The sequence below is a fragment of the Grammomys surdaster genome, unplaced genomic scaffold (genome assembly GCF_004785775.1).
Source record: "Grammomys surdaster isolate TR1022 unplaced genomic scaffold, NIH_TR_1.0 125612, whole genome shotgun sequence".
NCBI classification, from domain to species: Eukaryota; Metazoa; Chordata; class Mammalia; order Rodentia; family Muridae; genus Grammomys; species Grammomys surdaster.
Genome location: NW_021620455.1, coordinates 2,171,160 through 2,184,718, shown reverse-complemented (window position 1 = coordinate 2,184,718; position 13,559 = coordinate 2,171,160). Strand labels below are relative to the sequence as shown.

Sequence of the window (13,559 nt, the reverse complement as noted above, 5' to 3'; positions counted from 1 at the left end):
TCACTGTTACACACTGAAAATCTTCTAGTTCAGGAACATGGAATCTCCATTTATATAAACTTTAATTACTTTTAAAATTATGTGTATTTATCAGGAAAGAATGCTTGAATGTTTGGTTATGTTGATTCTAAGTATTCTGTTGTTTTGGAAGTTACAATAAGTGTAATTGCCCATACATAAATCAGAAAAAGGTTTTCTGAAGCAGCTATAAGTACACTTTGCCTCATGAAGCTGCTCTCAGGAAAGCATGTTTAGGAACAGCCCAGGCCAGAATATTCTACATATCTCCACTTAATGTGAGAAAGAGGATAAGAGCCTGCCCAGGGCAAGCTTGACATCTTTGTTCCTCAGTGTATAGATGAGGGGGTTCAGGGTTGGGCTGAGGACTGAGTACAGCACCGAGGTCACTTTGCTTCTTTCTGGGCTGTAGCTGGAAGCAGGACTGATATAGGCACAGAATACAGATGAGTAGTACACAGAGACCACGATAAGGTGGGATGAGCAGGTAGAAAAGGCCTTCCTCTTGCCCTCAGCAGAACGCATGCGCAGGATGCTGGCGATGATGTAGCCATAGGATAACAGGGTTAGCACGAAGTTGATGCCTCCATAAAAGGCATCTGCCATAAGAGTCATAATGCTATTTACATATGTGGGACTACAGGAGAGCAGGAGGAGTGGGGGAATCTCACAGAAGAAGTGAGTGATGACCTTGGGTCCACAGAATGACAGCCTTGTCATTAGTCCAGTGTTGATAGATGCATTTAGTGCACAGATAGACCACACACCCATGGCCAGTATCCCACATAGCTGTGGACTCATTCTAGAGCCGTAGTGGAGGGGACAACAGATGGCCACATAACGGTCATAGGCCATGACCGTGAGCAGCAGCAGCTCAGAAGACAAGGACCACACAAGGAAGAAGAGCTGGGCCATGCACCCCTTGAAGGAGATGGTGTTTTCCTCAGACACTAGACCAACCAGTGTCTTGGGCAGCACAGAGGAAGTACAGATAATGTCCATGGTCGCTAAGTTGCACAGGAAAAAGTACATGGGACTGTGGAGCCCAGTGCTGGAGGTGACCAAAACAATGATCAAAATATTGCCCATTAGAGCCATTGTATAGAGGGACAGGAAGCAGCCTGTCAGGAACAATCTTAGATCAGGGTGCTCTGAAAACCCTTGCAGTACAAACTCTGTCACTACTGTCTGGTTGGGCCTTGACATCATGATGGAGTGTCTCAGATCCACTGCTGTGTTTATCAGTTTCTCAGAAAACATCACAATTTACCACTACAACATCTGATTTTCGAACTTGATCATCTCAAAATTCTCTGCTGTCAGAAAGAAAAGGAGTAAACGTATTTCCTTCAGGAAAACTTTTTGTCTTGCATTTGTCTGTACTACACTTTTTGGAAAACACATTTATTTCATTTACTTCTAATTTTCTATCCAAAATCTCTTACTCTACTGATTCGGATCAAGCGAGATATCTTGTCTTTCCTTGTCTTCTTGAACACTTGGATTGAATGGAGCATCTCTCACTCAGCCTGCCCATCCTTTCCTTCTCCAGCACCACCAAGCACTGTGATCATCTGACAGTGATTGGAGGGACAGCTGTTTACTCCTCCCATCCGCAGCAGGTATTCTCCACATGATGGCATCGTTTGGGTGGATACACACTGACAGGGTTCTTATATCTTGTTTTATCACCTGACCTCTTGACTTCTCAGTCACTTTGTCTTCTCTGATATTTGGAGCGGGAGCTCATCTCAACATTACAATTGGCATCCCCCATAAACAAGTAGCCATGCATTTTCTGAATTTAACTTACTGTGATCTGCGACTTCTTTTGTTGTTTATATGGTCTTGACTCTAACTCACCATAAATGTACTGCCCCAGAGATCATTTGTCAAAACCCAAGCCTGTACATTCAAAGAACTTCTGTGACTTTTATGTCTCCATTAACCACAGTCCCATCAAAGACATCATTCCAACTGCTGAATTGTTGCCATTCTCCACAGCTTTTCCTGTGTGATGTTAATGGCCTTTCAAGGGAGCTTACCCTCAGCTGTCTAGTGTTTCAAGACACATGTTCTGTGGAGCACAGCTCCATCTCTCTGACTCACTGTCTCACTTTAAACCTATGCACTTGACAGATAATTAGAAATTTCTTGATCTACAAAACAAGAATGGTGTTCTACATCCTCTTACCTGTCTCATTTAACAGGTCCTCAAAGCCTGCAACTATAGATTTCTGAACATTATAACTCATGTTCCCAGTGTCTTTAGTTGTTGCCCAGTTTGTGACTCCTTGTCATTTCCAACAGATTCAGTCTCTCCCTCTATCATCCAAGGAGTTCAGAGTATGAACCTTAAGTTATCTGTCTCTTTTGCCCTGAGTCCAAATCCACCACAACTCTCTCAATCCTTCAGCTTGTCAAGCTATAGAGATTGCACAGAAGATCCATCAGATAGCATCCACTTGTTTTATCTATAGGTTTCTTTATAAGTTCATATGTGAGCACACTCTACCACTATATATACGTGTGTATGTGACAATTTTATGCAGTGATATTTATGTGGAAATATTATTTGCTTTGCACCTCTCCTTCAGTGCTCAAGATTAAAAAAAGAGATATTGTACCTAATATGACAGTGCTCACCATTTCCCCACTTTTTCCTACACCAGTAGCATTACACTTCATTTTCTTTGATTATATTTTATCTCACATATCTTTTTCATAATTCACAACCTATTTCTCTACAACTTAGTAGTAAGTGTTGAGTTTTATTATTTTTTTTAATTGGGTATTTTATTTATATTTCAGATGTTATCCCCTTACCTCATTCCCCCACCCCCACCTAGGAACCCCCTATCCCATCCCCACTCATCCTGCTTCTATGAGGATGTGCCCCCACCAAACCCCCCCATTCCCACCTCCCCACCCTCGAATTCCCCCACACACAGCGTCCAGCCTTCATGGGACCAAGGATCTCCTCTTCCACCTATTCCTGACAGGGTCATCCTCCCCTACATATACAGCTGGAGCCATGGGTCCCTCCCTAAGTGCTCCTAGGCTGGTGGTTTAGACCCTGGGAGCTCTGGTTGATTGTGTTGAGTTTTAAACATAGACATCTCTATTTCAAACTAGAGCTACTCATGTACTATGTTTATGCTCTGAACCATGGGACAGTGCTATATCAGACCATGTTTCTCCCCATTCTCCATCCCCCTTCTCTTTTTCTATCCTACTAGAGGATCTAATGAATATTTGACAAATTAAGTGGCTCTACAGAAACAGAATTACAAAAGTGAATTCCTTTAATGGTCTTGGAAGCTTTTCTATCTGGCTAGCTAATTAAACCACACTTGAAATTTGAATTACTCTCCTGATAGTACTAATAACGCATAGGTGGTAATAACTCCCGCATCCAGAGTTCACCTGCTTCTCAATACAGGAATTGTTGATGGATATTGAATCTAGACTGAGCTGGAAAAATTGAAACCTGTCAAAAATGTTTGCTATTTGATAGAATTATCACCATATCAATAGCACATCTATACAACTCTAATCACATGGAAAATAGGTTTATATTTTTAAATGACACATCTCAAAAGAAATGACAGAGAAATAATATTAAATCTTATGATTTAAAGATCCATAAATATGTCCACACATGTATATACACATTATATATTTCAAAGAAAAAAAGAAGCACATCCAGGAGAGGCAGCATCTCTGCTGGCTAGTCTTATGTCAACTTGACTCAAGCTGTAGTCATTTGAAACGAGGAAACCTCAATTCAGAAAATGCCTCCATAAGATCCAGGCTATGTAGTCTCTAGCATAATTGTGCTCCGAAAGGTTTCACATAGTATCTGATAGAAACATGCAGAGACCCACAGCCAAAATTCAGGCAGAACATAGGGTATTTTGTGGAAGAGGAAAGATTGAAGGAGCCAGAGAGGTCAAGGACACCATAAGAAAACCTACAGAATCAACTAACCTGGGCTCATAGGAGTTCACAGAGACTGAACCTCCAACCAGAGAGCATGCATCGAATGGAACTAGGATTCCTACACATATGTAGCAAATGTATAGCCTAGTCTTCACATGGTACAACTGGAACAAGGCTGTTTCTGACTCTGTTGCCTGCTTTTAAATACCCTTTCTTTAACTGGACTGCTTTGTCTAGCCTCAAGAGGAGATGTGCCTAGTCATACTGCAACTTGACATGCCAAGGTGGATGGCTATCCATGGGAAGCCTTCCTTTTCTGATGAGAAAGGGAGGGGAGATGGGGAGAGGTGAGGTGAGGTGAGGTGAGGTGAGGTGAGGTGAGGTGAGGTGAGGTGAGACTGAGGGACTGGGATGAGAGGGGAGAAGCTGAGATTGGGATGTAAAATAAATTTTAAAAATTCTTAAGAAGAGGAGGAGGAGGAGGAAGAGAGGAAGAAAGATCCAGCTGTAAAAAAACTTTCCTTATTTAGTGATTGACAGGGGACAGCCCAGTTCATGGCACATGCTGCCATTTCTGAGCTGATTGTCCTGGGTCTAGAAGAAAGCAGGCTGAGAAAATCAATGGGAAGCAAGTCAGTAAGCAGCACTCCTCCATGGCCTCTGCATCAGCTTTGCCTCCAGGTTCCTACCATGTTTGAATTTCTGTCCTGATGTTCTTTGATGATGAACAATGATGTGGAAATGTAAGCCAAATAAACCCTTTCCTTCCCAAGTTGCTTTTTGGTCATGGTGATTCACCATAGTGATAAAAACCCTAAGACAATATCTTCACCAAATGATCATGATCTAACTGGAAAGGTACATGTAGAAGAATAAAACTGGATCCTTACCTCTGACAAAACTCAACTCCAAGTGGTTCAAGATCTGAACCTAAGACCCAACACCTTGAAACGATAGAGAAGAAAATATGGACTATGTTTTAATTAATTGTCAAAGGAAAGGACTTTCTGAATGGGGTCATTGTAACACAAGCATTAAGATCAATAATTGACAAATGTGCTCACATACTAGTATAAAATATCTGTACAAGAAGGAATATCATTTGAGTTAAGAGCATCCTACAGAATGGCCAAAAGTCTTTTCCAATTATACATCTGAAACAAGGTTAATATCTAGAATACATAAATTTTAAAATTAAACAATAAGAAAACAAACAACCCAACAAAAATGAGGAATGGAACAAAACAGAGAGTTTTCAAAAGATGAAATACAAATAGCTATAAAAACCCATTTCCTTAAGTACTCAATATCCTAGCCAGCCAAGAAATGGAAATGAAACGTCTTTGAGATTTGATCTTGTCTTAGAATGACCAAGAAAAAAAACAAAACAAAACAAAACAAAGCCAACAACAACAATGAAAGCAGATGCTGGCAAAGGTGCAGGGAAATGGGACACTTGATAACTGATAGTGGGGGTGCAAACTGATACAACCACTTTGCAAATTAGTATGGAGTTTCATAAAAAAAGATGGAAATAGATCTACCACATGATCCAGCTATAGCACTCTTAGGCATTTAACCAAAGAACTATATATCTTCCTAAAAAGATACTTGCTGTTTCATATACATTGCTGATCTATTCACAATAGCTAGGAAATAGAAACAAGATAAACGTTCATAAAATGATGAATGGATAGTGAAACCATGGTACTTATGTAATGGAACATACTCGGCTTTTAAGGAGAATGAAATTATAAAGTTCGCAGGAAAATAGAACTGGAAGCAATTATGAATGAAGTAACCCAGACCTAGGAAGACAAATATCACCCAACTTCTCTCACATGTGGATATTATCCTTTCAGCATTAGTTATGTATTTTCCTTTAGAATGCTCATATAAATTAGTAATCTAGTAAAACACCATGCAAGAGAATGGATCTTTTAAGCAAGAGAACATGTAATACAGTGTATAAATAGGAGAAGAGAAAATTTAAATAAGAATTATGAAAGGGGTGGAGGTTGGGATGAAAGGTAGAGGAAGGAATGTAGGGAAGGATAAGTAGAATTAAAAATCTTTTGGAAAATTCACATGGAAACCTACTACAGTAGATGTGTATATAGTAAATATATATACATAATGTAAAAGGGAATTTAAAAGTAGTTACCATTTAATGGGGTACCCCAACTAGACACTACATGCTACCAAATAAATTTCCAGCACCAGGAAATGGCTACCTTCTTCTGAGATATTAGTTATTTGGTCCTAAAGAGCCTCAGACATTACCTGCCATTGCCACTGTTCTTGGTAATTCTCTGGTAAGATTCTGTTGCTGGAGACAACACCGACTTGAACAACAAACATGAAATCAAGTGGATACTGATGTGAAGATGCTTTGCACGTTACTTGAAGAGAAAAACAAGTCATCATAAATCTCACCCAGGTCTGGATCTCAAGAATTACAACAACAGCCTGCCCGGCAAGAGACACCTGCTGATTTGATAGTGGCTCAAATGTTATGGGGCAACCAACCAAATTATGACTAAATTTAAGGTCCACTCCACAAGATGGAGCCCACACTTGCCACTGTGAACAAGGCCAGGAACCTTTGATTACAGGCTGTAGGGGAAAATCTACTACTGTTACTCTACTAAATAAACTAGTATTCAAAGGAATTCGAATAATTTATATCCATAGATCAGTGCATCACCAAACACTCGTCAGAGAAGCTGCTGCTGTTGCTACTCCTTTCTCTGGATCTTCTAGCCTTTCCTCTTGTTTATTGTTTATAATTGAAGGTAATTTTTCATATAATATATTCTAATCCCCTTCCCATCTTCTCCCAGATAGTCCCCAACTCCCTGTCCATCCAATGCCATGCCTTCTCTCTCTCTCTCTCTTTAGAAAATAAGCAGGCAAATAAAAACAAATCAACCAGATTTTTTTAAAATATCACAAGAAATGTACATACACATACAAAATCAGAACCCATGAAAACACAAAATTAAAAACCATAATATACAAGCAAAAGACTATTAAGATTAAAAATATCCAAACAAAAAATAAGATAAAAATCTATAGGAACATTACTGATTTATTTTATATTGGCCATCTACTGGACAAGGAACCTACCCTTAAGTGTGGTTGATATACTCAGTAAGAATCCATTGAAGAAAACTAATTTTTTTATTGCAAGAAGATGTCAAGGAGATCGCTTCTTAGGCTTGTGTCCGCTTTTCTGTCTCAGCACTGAGACTCCCTCTTGCTTGGACCTGCACAAACCCTGTACCTGCGCATGCTTTCAAGTCTCTGGGTTCATATGTACATCAATCCTGTTGTGTTTTGAACACTGTTTCCTTAGTGTCATCCACTCCCTCTGGCTCTTACGGTCTTTCTGCCTACTCTTCTGCAGAGATTCGTGTACCCTAAGGGAGAGAGGTTTGCTGAAGGCATCTCATGTAAAAGTTGTAGTAGATGGTGATTAACACAAAGACCTATGAGCTAGCTATGGGAACACTGGTCACAGTGCTCAGGCCTAAAAGGGAGACCATACCCTTTCCTCAAGATTCAGGGATTTTCACAGAAGAGGGCAAGGAAAGAAGATTATAAGTGCCTGGGTGGTATATGACTTCAAACAAATAGTGTTTTCTGGAAACAACAGGGCAGATGTACATGCCATGATGATCTTACAGCATACACTAGATTTGCACAAGCTCAAGCCAGACAAAATCTCAGCATGAGGAAGAGGTGGGCACATAGTCCCATCCTTCACTAAGGAGTTATTGGCAACTGATAGCTGCTAGGAATGGCAGTCAGTTTTATTTAATTGATGTAATTCTGCTATATAGACCACATTCCAACATAGTTTACACACCTAAGAGTTGCTGGCCAACACAAACTGAACTCAGTGAGTTTTGTGAGAGAGAGAGAGAGAGAGAGAGAGAGAGAGAGAGAGAGAGAGAGAGGAGAAAAAGTAGGGAGGTGGGGTGTGTATCTAGGAAGTGTTAGGAGGGAGCATGGACATGATAAAAATACATTGTATGAAATCATCAAAGAATTAATAAAATGTTATTTTAAAAATTATAACACTTCAAAACTGGTGGAGATCTGAGTATGATGGTAATACATTTTTAATCTCAGCTATTGGAAGACAGGAAATTCAAAGCTAGTCTGGTCTAGATAGATGAGTTCCAGATTTGTCAGATCTATATAATGAGACACTGCTTTAAAAAATAATAACCAAATGAAATAATAATCAATGGAAAGAAATGCTTAGATACAAGTTTATGGACATGATGTCTATCAAAAATGAATTTATTCAAGAGGATGAGAAAGGTTATAGATCAATGATTTATGTTTCCATATTAAGGAACAATAACAGACAATTAAACCCAAAGTGGTACAAGGAAGAAAATGATGAACTAGAAAGCAAACAGAGGAGAAAATACACTGCTCCTTTAGAAAGTTTGCAACGCTGATAGTAGTCTGGAAATTAATCAAAATTAAAATAAGAGAAATGATTGTAAATACGATTGGAAGAAAAGTTTAAATATCTAGTAGGGCTTCAAGAGATTAAAAATAAAGGTTTTGAAAAATATGTCAATTATATTTGAAGATACAAAAATGGTACAGACTAATTGAAAACAGCTACCACTGGAAAAGCAACAAAAAATCAAAACCATTTCTATCCATAATAAATTAATTGTTACTTTAGAAATGCACCCAGTGGTTACACTGGAGAGACTTAATGGAGAATTATATGGTAATGAACAAACCCAAGGCTGTATAGTTCTGCTGAGTTCTGAGTTTCACTGAGGTTTAAACAGTAGAAAACCATCATTTTATGAGACCAGCACAAGTTACTAAAAACATGAAAACGTGTAACAGGAGAGCATACTATAAATACTGAAGATGGACCAAAACAGCAAACTATATGAAATAATAAGCCTTTCTGATTACAAAGGTTTTTTTAATCCAAGGAGTTCAAATCCCATTTAGCAAGGTGATGGCTAAGGTTCACCAATTATAATCTACCATAGATGTACAAATTGTAAAAGCTGTTTACTCACTAACTTAACTTTACAAGAAGTAAGGAATCTGGAGAGATGCCATAGATATTAGTACAATATGACACATTATAGACTGAAGATGACATAGAGGAAAGAGCTCCCCATTGCCAGTGAGAGGACTCATATTTGAGAGACAGAGAGCAATCAAGCCCTTAGGCTTGAGCTCAGTACCAGTTTGCACCATTGAAATCTATTACAGATCAGAGCCATATGACTCCTTTCCTCAGCCAGTACCTAAAAGCTAAACACTTGGACCACTAGATAGGGAACTAAGATACCACCACCATCACATCTTCTTAAACATGGGGCAACGTATTGTAGAAGACAATTGCACTGATAGGGGAGCAAGACAGGGAAGCAATCACAGATCTTTGCTTTATGTCTCATTTAGGGTTTCTATTGTGATAAAACACCATGACCAAAAGCAACCTAGGAACAAAGGGTTTATCTGATACACACACTCTTCCCAGACTCCTATCCATCATCAAGGGAAGTCAGGACAGGAGCCCAAGGAAGGAACCTGAAGGCAGAAACCGAAGCAGAGAATATGGAAGAACCCTGCCCACTGCCTTGCTCAGACTTTTGAAAAAATTCCATTTATCAAAAACAGGGTTTTATCACATTATATAACCTGATTACAGTTGCTCCTCTCACCAATCCTCCAAGTTTCTTCCCACATCCCTTACCATCTGGATCCACTCCCTTTCTGTCTCTCATTAGAAAACAGATCTCTAAGGGATCATAATAAAATAAGATAAAACAAAAATAACACAGTGAATTTGGACAAGACAAATAAGCAGAAGGAAAAGAATCCAAGAGATAAAAACCAGAGACTCACCCACTCATTCCCACACTCAGGAATGAAATGAAAACACTAAGTTGGAAGTCATAAAGCATATGCAGAGGACATGGTGCAGACCTGTGCAGGCCCTGTGTAAGCTACCTCAGTCTCTGTGAGTTCACACAAACTTTGATCATGTTGCTACAGAGGGCCTTATTTTCTTATTTTCTTTAGCCTCAAATCTTGAGATGAAGAAAAAATAATATCTATGAAAAAAGTGTAAAATACAGTAAAGGACAGATATACAAGAGGAAATAAAAAGAATAAAATCTTGTCAGTCAATACACTAAACCATCAAGTCACAGTGGTGAATGGCAGAGAGGAAGAAAATAAGAGATATCCATCTCCAGCTCTTATACTCTTTTTTCATTCTCAAAAGAGAATAAAAATGAGGTTCTCTGAGCCCTGAGGGGAGTTCTATCACACTCTGCATGATATCTGGTTGTGGGTCGCTGTATTCACTTTCATATACTATAGAAAGGAGCTTTTCTAGAGATGACTGAGCAGGACACTGATCCATGAATATAGTAGAATGTCATTATCAGTCTTACAGCACCAGGAGCACTAACCCTGCTTTGGCACTGCCCATGGTGAGCTGAGCCCTTCCACATCAATCCTTTATTAGGAAGATGCACTCCAGATTTGCCTACAGGCAATTATAGAAGCATTTTCTCAGTCGAGAGTTCTTCTTCCAAAATGACTCTACTTTGTGTCAAGCTGACATAAAACTAGCCAACACACCTTGGAACTCAATGTCAGGTCTTCTGAGTTGAGACCTAGCATCAGGAGGAAACCAAAGTCTTAATACCTAGGCCACAGATCCTACACACAACTTCTAGTCTTGTCCAAGCATCAGGTGGAGACCTTTGCATAGTAGGGCAGGCTAATGTTTTACCCAGTATCACTGTCAGCTATTTTCAAATGGTAAAGCTATATAAAAAAAAAAAGGCCAAATCACAGAAAACCTACTAAATGAAATAATACTCATAAAGCTTCGATGTTGGAAGAGACAGACATCTCGGTGCAGGACTGCATCATGAGAAAGTGGCCTCACTAGGCACCTCATACATAACCTGTAAAGACCCTAAAACACCAAGAGAATTCTAAAATCATCAGGAGAAAGCCAAATTAGATTTAAGGGAATTCAACTAGACTAAAAGTAAAACTTCCAATGAAGAATATGTCCAAAAAATGTCATTAAGAAATAGATATATAGACTTCCCAAGGCAAAGCAAGCCTGGAAGAATTCACAACCACTAGAGAAGTCTACAAAATATTTTTAAGGTAGCCTCAAATCTTGAGATGAAGAAAAATAATATCTATGAGAAAAGTGTAAAATACAGTAAAGGACAGATATACAAGAGGAAATGAAAAGAATAAAATCTTGTCAGTCAATACACTAAACCATCAAGTCACAGTGGTGAATGGCAGAGAGGAAGAAAATAAAAGATATTCAAAACCAACAGAGAAAAATGAAACAACACGGAAGACACTGATAATGACAACCTTGACCATAAACAGAGTAAAGGGGATAGATGGACAAAAAAAACCCTCAACAACAAAAAACAAAACAACAAAAACAAACCACATCACAAAAAAAGCAGAAAATAGATTAAGGACACAAGATCAGCTCAAGAAATGAGTCACATTTTCATATACCAATAGATGTTGTTGCTAGTAACAAAATTGCAAAGGAATCTTTTTCACAATAGGTAGAAAACCCCCTAATATATTAGGAATAGATTTAGCTAGGATGTGAGTAACTCTTTAATGAAAATTACAAAACAAATTGGGCTGTGGTGGCATATGTCTTTAATCCAAGCACTCAGAGGCAGAGACAGTCAAATGGATTTCTCTGAGTCTGAGGTCAGCATATCTACAGAGTGAGCTCCAGAACAGCCAGAGCTATGTAGCGAGACCCTATCTTAAACTGAGCCCCAAGACCCCAGTGAAAGAGTTAGGGGAAGGATTGAAGAAGCTGATGGGGATTGCAACCTCATAGGAAGAACAGAAGTATTAACTAATCGGATCCCTCAGAGCTCCCAGGGAATAAGCCACCAACTAAAGAGCATACATGGGCCAGTCCATGGCTCCTGCTAGGTATGTAGCAGAGGACTGCCTTATCTGACCTCAGTGGGAGGGGATATGCTTGTTCCTATGGAGGCTTGATGACCCATCAAAGGCGGATACTAGAGGGGTGAGGTGAGAGTGGGTGGGAGAGTGGGGGAGCACCTTCTTAGTGTCTAGGGAGAGGAGGGATGGGGTGGGAGGCTCATGGAGGGGGAAGCAGGAAGGGAGACTGTAACGGCCCGTTCTGCTGCTCCGGTCTGTGGGTCAGGGCCTAGCAAGAGAGGGAGTGGAGACAGAGATGTGAAGAATGGAGATGAGACAGAATCTGCTCTGGTGACGGAGTCTGCTGCTGTTCTCACCTCAAGTCTCTCCTTTTATCTCTCCTCAAGTCTTGCCTTGAGTCTCACCTTTAATCTCTCCTTGAGTCTCGCCTTGAGTCTCGCCTTGAGTCTCTCAAGTGCTGGGATTAAAGGCGTGTGCCACCACTGCCTGGCCTTGATTGAAAGGATCAAGATAATTATCAGAGTGTGCTCAGCTGTTGTAGGCTGTTGAAAACAAGTCTCTTGTCAGGGTATATGGCTCAAGATGGCTGCAAAGATGATAGCCGCTTTCTGCTCAGAGTCGGCTCCCAACAGGTCCCCCTTTTTAACTTGTTTTCAAAAAGGAAGGCTGGGAAAACTCCCCAACAGGAGACATCATTTGCAATGTAAATAAATAAAATAATTAATAAAAAAGAAAGGAAATAGGTGAAAAAAATTAATATTGTTAAAGTGTGTGTATTATCCAAATTATTTTTAGCATCAATGCAATAATATTCATTATAACACTAGAAAATTACAATCTCAAAATTCATATGAAAACACAGAAGACCTGAAATCAGGGCTTATTGTAGCAGTCTTGAGCAAAAGAACAATGCATGAGCAGTTCTATGCACGGTTTCAAGACACTCACCATGTTGTCCTGACCAAGAGAACTTGATCTCATCTTGAAAGAGAGAGTAGACCATGGGAAAGATCAGAGAATCAAAGAATGATCACAGGAACCTGCTACCAGCCATTTTTCACATAAATACCATGAACATACAGGAGAGAAGGGACAACCTCTTCAATATGTATGCTGGTAAAACTTTGGCATGTTCACATGCCAAAGAATGAAACAAGATATTTCCCTTCTTCTCTTCAAGAACCAATCCAAAAAGGATCAAAGATCAAAGCTAATGCCTGAAAGAAAAGAAGAAACATTTCATATCATCTGAATAAGCAACATTCATTCTTTCAGATAAGACTCCCAAAGCACAGCAGAAGCAAAAATAGACAAGTGAGATTATATCAACCTAGGAAATGTCAACATAGCAAATGAAAATTAACAAATATTTTCAAAGTAATCATCTGATAGGAGATTAACATCCATAATAAAGACTTCAAAGTTAAAAATGAAAAGATAATCCAGTTTAATAAATGAACACATAATTTGATTTTGTATTTCTAAAATTTACAATCTGTTACAGAATATATGAAAATAGGTTCACTAGTCATTGGCAGAATGCCAATCAAACAACAAGGAGATGTCATCTCACTAGCACATGGTCATTAGGAAAACAAAGACAACAAACGTTAGTTAAA

General features: G+C 39.2%; 1 protein-coding gene across 1 annotated transcript; it reads right to left on the bottom strand.

The window, feature by feature from the left end:
* Nucleotides 1–291: 291 nt before the first annotated feature.
* LOC114638598 (olfactory receptor 13A1-like) lies at nt 292–1,242 on the bottom strand. Its single transcript, XM_028787157.1, has one exon. The coding sequence runs from the start codon at nt 1,225–1,227 to the stop codon at nt 292–294; it is 936 nt and encodes a 311-aa protein (XP_028642990.1). The 5' UTR covers nt 1,228–1,242.
* Between the last annotated feature and the right edge of the window lie 12,317 nt (nt 1,243–13,559).